The sequence below is a fragment of the Monodelphis domestica genome, chromosome 7 (genome assembly GCF_027887165.1).
Source record: "Monodelphis domestica isolate mMonDom1 chromosome 7, mMonDom1.pri, whole genome shotgun sequence".
In the NCBI taxonomy this organism is placed as follows: domain Eukaryota; kingdom Metazoa; phylum Chordata; class Mammalia; order Didelphimorphia; family Didelphidae; genus Monodelphis; species Monodelphis domestica.
In genome coordinates, this window is record NC_077233.1 from 80,426,618 (window position 1) to 80,442,447 (window position 15,830).

The 15,830-nt window shown below is 34.1% G+C and overlaps 2 protein-coding genes across 7 annotated transcripts in view; one reads left to right on the top strand and one right to left on the bottom strand.

Moving 5' to 3' along the window:
• SUN3 (Sad1 and UNC84 domain containing 3) overlaps positions 1-9,757 on the top strand; it is a 91,157-nt gene extending 81,400 nt beyond the window's left edge. For 4 of the 5 annotated variants that reach the window (XM_056804860.1, XM_056804861.1, XM_007500425.3 and 1 more), the window contains exons 8-11: positions 5,071-5,186; positions 5,711-5,878; positions 8,776-8,868; positions 9,434-9,757. In XM_056804860.1, the coding sequence (XP_056660838.1) occupies positions 5,071-5,186; positions 5,711-5,878; positions 8,776-8,868; positions 9,434-9,565 (509 nt within the window). In that variant the 3' untranslated portion in view covers positions 9,566-9,757. The remainder of the gene's footprint in view (positions 1-5,070; positions 5,187-5,710; positions 5,879-8,775; positions 8,869-9,433) is intronic. The other variant, XM_007500426.3, reaches the window with a different exon arrangement.
• The window catches only part of C7H7orf57 (chromosome 7 C7orf57 homolog), a 144,626-nt gene that overhangs the window by 109,874 nt on the left and 18,922 nt on the right, over positions 1-15,830 (bottom strand). For both annotated transcript variants that reach the window (XM_016424565.2, XM_056804857.1), the window contains one exon: positions 9,193-9,296. In XM_016424565.2, coding sequence (XP_016280051.1) covers positions 9,193-9,296 — 104 coding nt within the window. The remainder of the gene's footprint in view (positions 1-9,192; positions 9,297-15,830) is intronic.

Genomic DNA, 15,830 nt, shown 5'->3' on the forward strand with positions numbered 1-15,830 from the left:
GATCATTCCTCTATCACAACACTTCTGACCTTTTTGTTATTAATGTTTAGAATTCATCTATTTCATTAAAGATTCACTTTCCCCTGTTAAAATTGTACTTATAGTTTTCTAGGGTAAGTTATTCTTTTTAAGTCCATATCTTTTGCCTACTGGTGGTTTATCATACTTCAAGTTCTTCATTTCTTAATAATGGTGATTCCTAAATCATGTATGATTCTAACTGTGGTTCCTCATTATTTGAATTCTTTTTTTCTCTGGCTCTCTGCAGTATTTTTTTCTTTGATGGAAGCTCTGGATTTTGGTTTGGACATTCCTGGAAACTTTCAATTTGTAGTTTTTGTCAGTAGATAACCAGTAGATTCTTTTTCTTTCCACTTTTCTTTCTAATTTAAGGGACATGGACAGTTTTCTTTTAAGATTTCTTTAAATATAATGTCTTGGTTCTGTTTTTGGTCATGTATTTAAATAGTTCAATGGTCCTTATTTTTTTAAATTTTTTTCCTTTTTCTTATTTTGTTTTTTAAGTCAGTTGATTCTGCTATGAGATATCATACATATTCTTCTATTTTTTCAGTCTTCTGACTTTATTTGCTCCATTATAATTTTCAGAGATTTTGTTGCTTGGGCAAGATTTTGTTCCTCGAATGCCAAGCTGTTAAATGCCTTTTTAATTCTTTTTTTTTTGTTAGGTCTCATTTCTTTTCCAATTTTTTTCCTCAAGAGCTTTCATTTCGTTTATAAAAACATTTCATCTTTTTTTTTTAACTCTTATCTCTTCTAGGAATTCTAGTTTAATTTGTGCTCAAGTTATTTTTTTCTGAGGTATTGCTGGCAGATGTTTTGGACTTATTCTCTTTATCTTTGTGCCTTGGGTGTCTCTACCTCCATAATAGATCATTATGGTGGTGTACTTTTTATGTTTATTTATTCTTTTAGCCTACTTTCTGCCTTTAGACTTAATGCTAGGTCTAGTCTTTGCCACATTTCTGGAAGGAAGGTCTGGGTTGATCCTGTTGATGTTCTATTGGGAGACTGAGTGTTGTTATTCTAGGATCTCAGGGACCAGCTGGAGAAGTAGAATCTTTCAGTGTTCCCATGAATGGTCTGATCCAGGGCAAAGTTTGCTGCCCCACCCTGGTATGACTCTTTAAGTTACTGACCTACATTTGGGGTTGTACAAGAATAGAATCCTGCTAGATCCAACTCACACCAGTGTGAAGGGTTACATTTTTGGGGGCAGGAGTTTGATCAAAAGCTAGTGCGCAGCTTATTAAATGCAAAACACTTAGTTTATTATTAGGAAATATGGATAGGAAATAGGAAGGAGGAAAGTGAAAGTAATCTTATAATAGCTTATAACTATACCCAAGATCCCAATCCTGACTAACTTTATTCTAAAAAACCCTTAATCTATCTGTCTCATTGGGCAATATCTTCTGCTAGGCCGAAGCCTTTGCCTGCTCTCCTATTTTCGCTATCTAATAATATAGCTACCTTATCTACCACTATCTACCTTACTACCCACATTATTAGTAATAAATAATCAATAAAGCTGTTAAGGCCTTAGAAAAAACTCCCGAGAGAGAGCCAGAAACTGCTTCTCCTTTTCCCAGTGGACCCTAAGACCAAAAACCCTTTCCAAAGATCTGCAACTTACAAACTCAGCCACACCTTTCTAACAACAAGTCACCAACTGACAACTTGCATAGCAGGGGGTCTCTTACTCAGAAATCCTATTGCTCCTCCTCTTAAATAAAAAAAGAGAAATTAATAAAAACTCTCATCCCCCTGAGATCCATTGGGGAGACTAATGGATTTTTCAAATAAAGCTATCCTATATTCTATATTATATACAGGGAGAAAGAAAGAGAGAAAGAAAAAACAAAACAATTCTTGCAACATGCAAGTTTCAAATATACAATTCCAAATATTTACAGTTACAGAAATTACAATTACAAAATTCATACTATTCTCAAATAAAACCTATTCTGATTATATTTTACAGAAATAAGAACCTAAAGATATTTATTCAAATACACCTTACAATTACTATACACACAAATAAAACAAGAAAATAAACAAAAATCTTATATACATATTATATGCCTCAAAAAATAAACAAGACCCTTATATATACAATTAATTAGCTAATATATATACATCTAACATTATTCATCTAATATATATAAATCTAATATATCCCCCTGAGGTGGATCTAATCTCTCTCTCTCTCTCTCCATATATATATATATATATATATATATATACACATATTTATACATCTATCTAATATATGTTCTAATATATTATACATCTACTATATCCCCCCTGATAAGACCAGCTAGCTAGAAAGTTCTATTGGTTCAAAATGGCAGAATTATAGGATCCCCTTTGGTCTGGGATACTTGCGCTGCTTTTCCTCTATTTAATGGGCTAAATGCTTGAAGTGATTCCCTGCCTAGGATCTGAGCAATACCATTGTTGCTGCTGGCTTCTGAACTTCCTTCTTTTTCCATTCACAGCCCAAGGCCTCCTTATTCAGGAATGCCATTTTCCTACATAGGTCTCTTTCTTAGTCTGCCCTGGGCCTGTCACCTAGATTGGACAGAGATGAACAAAGGTGCCTTTTGTCTCTGTTGCAATATGGTATGGGTGTGGTGATGTCCTCCATTGTTTTGGCAGCTCCTCTAGCTCAGATATATAGCTTCTCCCTAGACCCTAAGCCTGTGATGGTGAACCTATGGCATGAGTGCCAAAGAGGGCACACAGAGACCTCTCTGTGGGCATGTGCACCATCACTCATCAGAGTCAGTTACTAGAAAGGCAGAGAGGCTGGGGCAGAGATGCTCCCTTCTCCCCCCTCTCTCCTCTGGCACTTTCCTGCCCCTCTGCCCAGCAGCCCCATGGAAGTGCTTACTTCCTCTCCTGAGTGGAGTGCCTGGGCCATTCCTCTCCCTTTTTCCCTCCCTAGTCTGCTGGTGTAAGGTGGGGGGGAGGGGAAACCTGCTCAGCACTTGGGCCCTGGGGGGCTTGGGGCATAGCTGGCAGGTTGGGGGGTGGGGTGGGGCATGGCATGCAGTATGGGGGTGGGGGTGGGGCACAGCACATGGTCTCTAAAAGGCAATGAAGTTTCAGGTATGCTCCTCATTCATTCCCCTCCCCAATGTCCACAGATTTCCATTTCTGTCTCCCTAGGCCAAGCTGGGCTACAAAAAAGGATTACTGTGACTTTTTTCTGGATTTCTGAATCAGGATTTGGTCTGGTGCGTTTTCTGTTTAAAGAGGAGTTTGTGGAGATGAGCTTACTGCACTGTTTCCTACCTGTCTCCCATCTTGGCTCTACACCCTTCCCAATCCTTTTCACCCCCTCCCACCCACACTTCTGTAGCTATTCTTTCCAAGCACTCAGTAACTTGATGCTTACTTACTTCCCAGATCAAGACTTTTGGGCCTCCCCTAGGCCTGCCCACCCCTAAACAATGCCTTATGCTCATCCCATTCTTTCAGATGAGAAATAAACTGATAAGCTAAGATAATGTTAATGATTGACAAAGACTGAAAGTACAGTTGATAAGAACAAATTTTCCAGAGGGTAATTTGCATTTTAGCTGAGGGCAAGGGAAATGCAATTTTATAAACTTATATGTCAGAATGCAGAATGAAAAATGTATTGCATATAAATTAATATACTAACTTTAGTTTCACACATTGTAAAAAAGAATAAAAATTAAATAACCCAAAATAATACACAATGTTAAGGCTCAATGTTAATATAATAACAGAAATAAAGGATAGCATTTTCTTTATTTAAAGACTAATGCGACTAACATTGGTGGTATTTTTGTTAAATCCCAGTTTTTGAAGACAAACCAATTCAATTATTTATTCAACATAGAATTTTAATAGCCAATTATATATAAGGCAATATAATGTAAAAGTTAGGAACTATGCTCCAAGTACCCTCCAGTGAAACTAATTCTTTACACTATTTCTTTTGGAAAGTGAGAATGAAAGATGGTTACATAGGTTATAGTACCACTATTTTCACTCAGTTCACAAAGGGATGGATCTACATTGCAGAAGGAAACTTTCAGATCTCTAAGATTTCAAGACAGGAACTTTTGTCACATTTAGAAAGCAAAGACATAAAATGAGTCTTAGCAATCTGAAACTTTAAATTGAATTGAAAACTTTTTAGATGTCCAGCTCTGGTCCTAAATAAATCTTAAGAAAATCCACTTAGTTTTTCTTCAATTTCCTTTCCTCAATTTGCAACTTTAAAAACCATTTTTGGGCAGTTAGGTGGCACAGTAGATAGAGTGTCAGGCTTGACATCTGCAAGAACTGAATCAAATCTGGCCTTGGACACTTACTAGTTATGTCACCTTGGGCAAGTCACTTACCCCTGCTTGCCTCAGTTTCCTCATCTATAAAATGAGCTGGAGAAGAAAATGGCAAACCACTCTAGAATCTCTGCCAAGAAAACCCAAATAAGATCCTGAAGAGTTGAACATGACTGAAGAACAAAAAAACCTTTTCAGATATTCAAATAGAGGATACCATCTTTAGTAAGGTGATATAAAAATTATTCTTCTTGCAGTGATTTTTAGTAGTGGTGTTTTTATTTTTTCTGATCTTGAGATAGCCTGTTATTTACTTTCTGAATTGCAAGATTTTAAGAATCTCATTAGAAGTTATAATCAAGGAATTTTTCATCAGCTAACTAGTTATTAATACACATGATTCCATTTTAATTATTATTTCATTTTTCAAAATTTAAAAATGGAGAGAGAGAGAGATCATCATTTGCTCTAGGCAGTAAAAAGCAAATTAGATGGGATTAAGGCTTTTTCATACAGTAATTTTGAAAAGCTGTGATTTCATGGGGATATGGGTATATTCCCTTCACCAAAGCTGATAATAAACTTTCCACTACAATTTGCAGTTTTTTAGTACAAACTACTATACTACTTAATTTTTTTTATTAAAAATTTCCCTCTAAATTTTAGAATCATATTAATCTATTTCTATTTCTACCTTCTTATACCACTAATTATATTCTAATTTCAGGTGCCTCCATTGTTGAAGCAGGAACATCTGAGAGTTACAAAAATGATAAAGCAAAACTATATTGGCATGGGATAGGATTCTTAAGTTATGAAATGCCTCCTGATGTTATTCTTCAGGTAAAACCAAAACTATACATATATATCTTATTTCTCTTTCTCTTGAATTTCCTGATTATAGAATCCCCTTTCCTAGAGGCCTCATGTAATCCCCCTAACTTTTCACAGTTCATGGGATAGTAGGATTTAGAGCTTGAAGGGATTTTAAAGGTCATTCTATAGGCACCACTTTTCCAATCTTCCTGGGGTAAAATCTTAGTAAAATACTTTAGCTCTCCTTAGGTATCAGACATGGTGCTTCTTTTGAATTTGTCCCCTAACCCCTTACACACACACACAAACACACACACACATACACACACACACACACACCAGTATAATATCACTTCACTCTAATCCTTTCTTTGAAATTTATCACTTATATTTCATGTATTTTAATTATGTCTTCCTCACTAGAATGCAAACTCCTGAAGACAGGTATCTCTTTTTAAAATAAATAACACACACACACACACACAACTTAACTGATTGACTGGTATTTCAGAAAGAGGTCAAAAAGGATATTAACTTTATTTTTTTTTAAGCCTGATGTCCATCCTGGAAAGTGCTGGGCATTTCCAGGTTCTAAGGGTCACACTATAATTAAACTTGCCAGGAAGATTACACCAACAGCAGTTACCATGGAGCATATCTCAGAGAAGATTTCTCCCTCAGGAAATACCTCCAGTGCTCCCAAGGACTTTTCTGTTTATGTAAGCATTTTTTTACATTTTAAATTCAAAGTAATTAAAAGGATGAAGTGTGCATTGAGCCTGTAAATACTAACTAGACTATGTAGAAGTGCTTTAATTTAAACAGTGAATCAATGTCACATTTCCTGAAAACACTGTATATAAATTGATTTATTAAATTAAATCAATATTTAAAATTTGTATAGCATGTGCTCCCAACTCAAACCTTCTTTGTATAATCTCTAAATAAAGTTAGATCCACAATAAAAAAGGAGTGATATTACCTTTTTTTATATTTAATTCTGGCAGTATGATACCAGCATTGTCTGCTGTCTTCAACCAGTTTTGTTGTCTTGTGATATTTTGATATTTTCTTTATACTAGTGTAATATTTTTGATTTCCATTCTTCATTTGGCATCACTTCACCCAAGTTTATCCATGTTTGTCTGAATTCTGAACATTTGTCATTCCTTTATTATGTTAATGATATTCTATTTTATTCAGATACTCTTATTCAGCCATTCTACAATTAGGCATATTCTTTTGCTTTTAGGATTTCATGGTAACAAATAATGTTATGAATATTTTTGAAACATTTATCTTTCTCTGTTGCCAGTAAAGTCTTTTCAAGTAAAGGAGTCTCTAGTTCAAAGGTTATGAACAATTTGATGACTTTTTTTGTATACTTCAAAACTGTCTGCCAGATAACTGGACCAATTCACAATTCTACCAAGCAGTGAATTGGTCTTCCTTCTCTTTCAATAGCTCTCAATAAGTTTTCCAATCTTTTAACATTTCTGTTAGCTAATCAAATCATATTTTCATCAAATATTTAATCAAAACATATTTTAACAACAACAAAAGAACATATTACTTAGAAAAATTGAACATCAGTTCAATTACATTTAAATTATAACAAATACTTATTGACTTAGACACTAGGATAGGTCCCTGCCCCACCCCCCCCAAAAAATAGAAGGGGGTATATTACAGACACAGACTATATATATAGTAAAATTACTAAAATTACTTGTACATAAGTATATTTTAGAGCAGCAAAATGTTACGTGAAGTTCAAAAAGAAAAGGTTATTAGTTATTCTGGAAATCAGGGAAAACTAGAAGAAATGTTTTATTTGAATTGAGATCTAAAATATGGGTAGGAACTTACGGAAAAGATGGAGAGCATTTCACACAGTGTACATAAAAGCAAAGAGGTGAGAAATTATGAGTAAGCACATGTAATAATGAATAATCTTGACAGCATATTTAAAGGAAGGTCTTCATGATTGTGGAACCAGATGAAGAAAATAAAAATGTGTAGTCTGAAGAGAGGCAGCACAGGGGAGGATAAGATATCTGTATTCAGGTATTTGATAGACTATCATATGAAAGAAGAATCTGATTTGTTCTGTTTGGTTTCATAAAGCCAAATCAGAATGATAGATAGAAGTTGCAAAGAGGGAAATTTAGGTTTGGTATAAGGAAAAACTTTGTAAAATTCAAGCCATCTAGAATAGGCTGCCTTGGGAGTCCATTTCTTCATTGAAAATCTTTAAGCTGAGACTTGACCATTTGTTGGATATGGTATAATAGGAATTCTTTTTCATTTATGGGTTGCAATAGATAACTGCTTAAGGCCCTTACCACTCTAAAATTCTGTCATTTTCAAGCATGAATTTTTATATGTATCATAAATTTTGCAACATATGACTTATATTAAAATGATTTTGTTATGGTAGTTAAACATTTCTTATCAAAAGTGATCAATTCAACTAATATACTCCTTTTGTGTTATTAGGCACAAAATATTTTTTGAAATAATAATAAAAACACTTTTCTGCCACTCTTTCCCCTTCTAATATTTACCCTCAGGTATTGAATAGAGAGAAAAGCAGGAAAGGATGTATATGAAATGCACTCTAATTTTCATTCAGCTGACAAGGGATTGGATATACACTATGGAAATATATTTATATAACTGTGTGATTCCCAGAGCCTCAGGATAGGAATACATGTTTTACATTTTGAAAAGCAAAGAACAAATTTGATTAGGTACCCTGAGATTTAAGTCAGAAATAAAATATTTTTATATCATGTTATAAAACTAATACAGATCTAAAAGTCATTTGCCATTTTCTTTATGTCCCATAGGCAAAATGCTTTTTTCCGCTATCCTTATGAAAAATACAATCTGCTCTAATGAAAATAGCAATTGTCAGTGTTACTGTTAGAAGTGATGTTCTCATTGCTTTTTGTCCTAACATAATTTTTCACTTGTCTGAAGAACTATGAATGAGTGTAAGTGCTCTCTCCTTCCTTATAATTGAACTTCTATGCAAATATAACATTCTGATTTATATTTTGATACATATCTATCTTCTGTACTAAAGGGTAAACTACTTAAAGTTAAAAGGATATCTTATTTATCTTTAATTTCCTTATACCACTAAGCACAATGCCTTGAACTTGGTAGTTGGCAGACTATAAGTGTTTAGAATATGCTTTTAATATGAATTTGTTGTTCTTTCGTTGTGTCTAACTCGTCATGACCCCATTTGGAATTTTCTTGGTAAAGACACTGGAATAGTTTGCCATTTCCTTCTCCAGCTCATTTTCCAAATGAGGAACTGAGACAAACAGAGTTAAGTAAGTGACTTACTTCGGGTCATATAGCTAGTAAATGTCTGAGGTCAGATTTGAACTCAGGAAGAAGAGTCTTCCTGACTCCAGGTCTAGCATTCTATCTATTGTACCACTTATCTGCTCTTGAATTTCAGTTGAACCCAATATACCTAGTTTTGCACTCTCCACCCTGTAACTGTTTAATCATTGCTACTTGAACAGGGAAATGTGGTCATTTTAGTTAAATCAGTCTGTCACATAGGCCCTAATCTCCATATCTTTCATATTTTCAGGGACTCAAAGAAGAATGTAAAGGAGAGGAAATCTTCCTAGGTCAGTTTATGTATAACAAAAAAGGGACCAGTGTTCAAACATTTCACCTCCAGGTAATAATGAGAGACCTGGGAAAAGATATTTAGATGACAATATGCTTCTCTCCTGGGAAGGGATCTGTTTGGATTTCCTAATAGAAAAAGGAATGTGTGAAAATAATTCTGACAAAAATCTTTAACATTAAGTGGATGAAGAAATGCAGAAATCACATCGACTTATATAGATAAGGTTTCAAAAATGTGATAGCAAAATAAATGTCATACTTTCGTTATAATTACTAGGTAATTTTCAAGAAATTCAGGCAAAAATGAGTATATGTGCATGCTTGTATGTGTGTATAAAATCTGTTCAGGAGAATTATAGGAAAAATAACTGACCTTCTGTGTTCTATTCCTTCTATTCTTGACCTGTGTAATCTGGGTGGAAATGAGGATAGGGTGAGGGAGCATCTCTTCAGTTCTCTGTAGTTCATCGTTTCCATCTGTGTAAAGAGGATTTTTAAAAATGTCATAAAGAAATGAAGAAACTTAACAATTACTTATAAAGGTACATTTATAATCTTTGAGGTGGAGTTATCCACACAATATTAATTTGGATTTATATTTTCTTTGTTTACAGAATGAAGTTTCTGAATACTTACTATGTGTGAAACTGAAAATTCTGAACAATTGGGGCCACCCCAAATATACATGTTTATATCGATTCAGAGTCCATGGTAAGCCAGAAACCGATGGCTTAGGAGCTCCTTAAAAAGAGCAAGGACTGACTAAGGTGAAGTAAACTGACATATCTACCAAATCAAAATAGCCAAAGCCCCCAATAATCAAACAAATGGAATGAAAGCTTCAAAAAGAGTAGTTCACACTTGCATTAAAATAATAAGAAAAGCTGGTTTTCTACAAATAATGAATGCTGTTTGTAAAAAATGTTTGGAAGTTAACTTTAGTTTTCTTGCTTTTTTTATATTCAAATACCATCTCTCCCTACTTTATTTGAAACTGAGTGAGACATCAGTGTGGAGGGCATAATGAACTTGGTATTAAGAAGTTCTGTACATTTCTGACATTTACTATGTGACCATGAATAAGCCACTTAACCTTTTTCATCCTTACTTTCTATATCTACATCCATATCTACCTATATCTGTTTTTACCAAAACCTGTGATTTCGTTGATGTAAGGAATTCCTCTACCATTGTAGATTGATATCTTCAATGCAATTTACGGGTAAGTCTTAAAGAGTATAAGCTAGGGTGCTGACTTGTCAAATAGGGATAATAACATTGACCTTGTCTAAATTTTGGGATTCTGGATTGAATAAAAAAAGTTCCTTATAAACAATAAGCTGTAGAAAAACCTCCTTTAGAGGTACTTTTATTCAACCTTCCTCATTTAGCAGAAAAGTTATTTGAAATTCAGAAAGGAGAAGTGGTCACATTGCTAATAAGCAGAATAAGCAGGATTTATATTCAGGTCTTCTAAGTGCTGGACCTAGTATTCTTTCAATTATGTTATGATGCCTTTAATAACAATAATGATAACAGGATGAATAAAAATGCCAAGAGGCAGTAGTTCTGAGTATTAAATTATTTTATTAATTGACCAGTCAATACAAATTAATTTGGTCAAATTATTCTCTCAATTATTGAAGGAGCCTGAGTTCCCACATGTGGATTTCTAAATGTAATTTGGGAGTTCATTATTCAGCTCCTCCCTTGGATACCCCAAGATAACTCTAAATGGTGAATAGACTATAGGAAGGTGGTCCATCAAAACTCTCAACTCTCCCTTGTCCCTTAGTTGATGGTAGTAACATAATTGGCCCCATGGCCCCCAAAGACTGGGGGTTGAAATGGAGTCCAGTCCGGTCAAGAATGACCTTCTGTAATATTTCTCAATGAGAAACTGGAGGACTAGATTTTGCCATTTGCAGGCACTTCTGGCATAAGCTGGTTCTTATTTACTGAGTAAGATAGATCTCATAATCTCCCTTTCTCTCTACCAGGTTCTAGGGTAGGGCATTCTTTAAGGTTTCTAGGAAGAAAGGAATGAGTACAGAGGTCAAGGAAAAGATTTAAGTCTCTAATTTTAAACCCAGGCATAGTAGTAATTCACATTAAAAATAAATTCTCTCAAACACTACCCTCAAAACCTACCTATAATCTATATCAGGGGGTTACTGGCTAGCCCTTCTCTGCCAGCTAAATATGACACAGGAAAGAGTGGAGCAATTGGTGTTTCTCCTTGAGCTATTAACACAAGAAGGCAAGAGAGGTCAGAACAAATCAGAAACACTACTATCCTGCCTGGTGAAAATTCTATAATATAGAATGTAATGACCATTAAATGGGTTAACCATAAGTGCACATGAAATGAAATGGATTGAAAACATAATTTCATTATCTGCCAGCATAATAGTATTACAAAAAGAAAGTAATGTAACATTTATACTGCCTCTGTTGGTTATCTCAAAACTTTTGATATAATTCCCTTGTCATGGTTTATCCATGTGTTACCTTATATAAAATAGGCCCAAGTAAAGTGAGAACACTAGAACATTTAATGTCCATGTAGAAAAAAATACTTTAATTTAGGATATACTAACAAAATAATATCAAGCACAATTGATATAAATGGAGTCATTTTCAGAAGGAGAGTTTAAGCCATTATGATTCTTCTAGTCTTAGTTTTACTATTAATCTCTCTGAGATATTACTAGGTATAGTTTATAAATTAAGGAGAAAGCTGAATCAAGACTATATTAAAAGTCTCTTTCATCTCATGAAAATTTTCTTGAATGAAATTCAAATATCATAGACTCAAAAAGTATTAAATTCACCAAAGAAATATAGAGATAAATGACTTCAAGTTTAAATCCAGATAGAATATTAAAGTAATGGATAAAGGCAATGTCTATATATACCTTATTTTGTTTCAAGCAAGACTCAAAAAGAAGACTAGAGCTAAATATATTAAAAGATATTGGCCTCCTGGAATCACAGCTGAATGGAAAGAACATGTTTAAAGCAATTAAAATCTATGCAATATCAGTTTCGATGTATAATTTTGGATCTGCATTATCAATCACAACATATTTGGAAAGTATTCTATCAACAACTCTTACAGCATTCATGAGACACCGTCATCCTTACTCTGGGTCACTTATAAAGAGACTAGAACTTCCTTACTAAAGAGGAAGATTGATTGACATTTTATAGCAAATGATAAACAGAAGAGTCTAGAAATAATGTTCCAAACAAGCAAAAGTTATTTCACTAAAAAACAGCCAAGGATGATAACTGTTACTACACATGATCTTAGCCAAAAGGTTGAGAAGCGAAGGGATATGTTACAGATAACAGAGTGGTTGCCATAAACTGTGACCGCGAAAATGTGGGTTTCAAGACTTTGAATTGCCAAAAACTGTAAAGATAATTTTTAGTGTCTTGATTTAAATAAAAAATAGGTGGTCGCCATGGGAAAATTCCCAAATATGAAATATCCAAGTCAGCTGGGTTTAATGGAGATTTTAATTAATACAAATTAAGGAATTAATGAAAGGGAGAGAGAGAGTAGGAGGAAATAATGAGAAAAGGGCTAGGCCAGCCTAGGCTTAAGCCTTAAGAGAGAGAGATCAGTCAGTCTTTAATCCACTCACCATAAGATTTGTCCCAAGCAAGATTCTAGTGTTCAGAGAGACCCACCAATTCAGCTCCTCAGCTCAACTAAGTTCAGCCACCGAGCCCTCCAATTCAGCTTTTGGCAAGCTGAACCTCACTTTCAGAGGCCTTCTGGCCTCCTTTTAAAGAGAATTTTCTCCTATGTCACCTCCCCTAAGTTCTCACATCTACAAATCACGGTAGACTTTTTTTTATAGGACTGACCATTCTTAATTCACACCTGAGTAGACTAAACTTTTGAGTAATTCACACCTGAGTAGACTAAAACTTCACACCTCTTTTGTTAAGCTTGTCCCTTGCAAGTTTGCAAGTTGCATGACCTTCATAGGTACTTAGCACCTTTTTGTATTAGATATAAAAATAGACTTAGCTTAAGGGCTTTTGCCTTACTACTATAAGTATGGGTTAAGTACTTTTCATTGTTCAGTAAGGAGTTTTACAACTTTATCTTCCCCTTAAGGTATGCCTAAATATGGGTATAGTAAGGTTAAGTTCTCAATACATTCCTGATCAAGTACTTCCATTGTTTAAATGGGGGTTAACCTTAATCTTAATCTTAAGATAATGTTGCAAGGTAGAGTTGAGAATTTTTAAGATTCACAGATGATAACTGATAAATATCATTGAATTTGCTGAATATAAAATGTGATTTATACTTGGGGCCTAAAAAATAGCCCAGAGCCAAGAATGGAATAAATATCACCTCCATGAACACCATCCAGGTGAACTTCTTATGTCAACAAAGAAACAGTAAACAAATGACTAAGCCTTGCAAATTTGTGGTAACCTAGAGATTTAAAATGGCAATTTAGGACCAGGTCAAAGGCATAAGAAATGACAAAAGAATTGTCCTTGTGCAACACATCAGTTGAGATTTTTTTTTAAATTGGCACCTAACAAATAAAGACCTAGTGAAATTTAACATAGTAGCTAAAATTACACACCAGAAATTCACTGTCTTGTGTAAAAGAAAATTTAATTAAACACTAGAGTTTATATTCATTATTTTATGCTTGTGTAACTATATATTCTCTACATGTAATTCTATTAGATATTTTCATGATAATTTGTATCATAATAGTCAACAATAGGGAATAACTACAATCAATAATTGATTAAATAACTGTATGAGGATCAGTAATCAATAATTGTAATATGCTTAAAACACAGAATTCTCTATAGATATCTTTGCCAAGGAAAATTTGTGAAAGCCTTCTTAGAATATATCCAGGAGTTTCTGAGGCCATATTTCATTTTGCTCTGAAGGTACAGAATAACCTTGGCTATTCTCATTATTACCATATATGGAATAGGCTCCTCTGTAATCTGTCCTATAAAAAAGAAATATGGTAAGATCTGACATTCTTGCCAAGAAAAACAGACCTTTAACTGTCACAAGAAAAACCGCAGACAAGAAAAATCCCACTGGAAGACCTCTTCTAAAATGAATTTGTATAATCTAGCTTAGGTATGAATATCATATCAATTAAAAGCTCAGGGTCTCAGGCCATATTGGAGAAACATATGTATAACATGCATAAGTAACAAATTCAGTTTTGCTCAGAAGATTGCTCCCAGTATTTTTATTTTACACTTGGACTAAAAAATAACAAATACTCATCCTACAAAAACATGCTTCTAAAAGTTCTGGAAGCCTCAACGAATAAACTGCACAGGAACCTGCCTAGCCTGTTGTCTCTATGTCTCTGTGCCCAGATGTAACACGGGTTCAGAAAAAACTTGTGATCAATTTTTTTTTTAAATAGAATAGAAAAGGAATAGTTTAAGAACTGCTGAAGAGGTAGAATAGATAAGATTAGGTAATTTCCTGGAAGTGAGATATAAGGAACAGTGAAGAGTCAAGAATGATTTCAGGATAGGGAATCTGGGTGAAGAATGATAGGGCCCCTGACAGAGATAGGAAAGTTGGAAGAGGGGTACATTTGGGAAGCAAGACAATGAGTTCTGCTTTGGAAATGTTGAGTTTAATATGCCTACCAACTGAAAATATACAATCTGTAGACAGTGACATGGGATTCAAGTTCCTTAGAAGAGAAAATAAGGCTAAAAGGTTCACCATCACTGATCACTGAAGGACAGAATAGTTAGCAATACCAAATGCTACAGATAGATCAAGAAGTATATAGACTGAAAAGGTCACTGAATTTGGAAATTAAAAATCATTAGTAATTTTGGGAGAGAGTAATTTTAGTTTAGTAATAAAAGTCAGAAACCAGCCTACAAGCATATGTGAAGTGAATGAAAAAGGAAGTGGAGGCTCTGAAAAGAAATAGTTTCTAAAAAAAAATAGTTTGACTATAAGAAAAATCAGATATAGAATGATACCTCAAAGGAACAGTAGGATCAAGTAAATTTTTTTTTAAACCCTTACCTTCCGTCTTTGACTCCAATGCAGGAGAGTGGTAAGGGCTAGGCAATGGGGGTCAAGTGACTTGCCCAGAGTCACACAGCTGGGAAGTGTCTGAGGCCAGATTTGAACCTAGGACCTCCCATCTCTAGGCCTGGCTCTCAATTCACCGAGCCACCCAGCTGTCCCCGTAAATGTTTTTTAAAGATGGGAGAAACAGGGAATGTTTATAAGCAGCAGGAAAAGAATTAGCTGATGAAGAGAAATTAATGATTACAAACAAAATGCACAAAAATCAGTGTAGTTATTAAGACTAGAAGTAAGTGGTAAATATATTTGCAGCAGTTTTCTCCGATAAAGATCTCACATTCAAAACATATAAGGATTTGGTTTAAATTTATAAAAATAAGAGCCATTCCTCAATAGATGAATAGTCAAAGGATATGTTTTCAAAGAAAGAAAATCCAAGTAATCAACAAGTCTGGAAAAAATGCTCCAAATCACTAATAATTAGAGAAATGTATATTAAAGCAATTCCAAAGTTCTACATACCCATCAAATTTATCAAAAACGGAAAAAGATAATTGTTGGAAAGGGTATAGGAAAATAATCATTCATACAATGTGGAATTGCTTTAGCCATTTAAGAATGTAATTTGAAAATATGCCCTTCCAAGTTATTAAATTTTATATAGCTTAGATCTAGTAATAAAATTATAAGGCTCATATCCCTAAAGAGAACAAAGAAATAGGAAAAGTACTTATTCATATTTACAAAAATATTTGCAGCAGTTCTTTTGGTATACCAAAGAACAGGAAACTAAAGGGGTACCTATCAACTGGGGAATGACTAAAACAAATTATGACATTTGAATGTATTATAGTGCTATTTGAAATGACAGAATAGAAAGTTTCTGAGAAACCTTGGAAGACTGGTATGAAATATAGAAAGGAATGAGAAGAACAAGA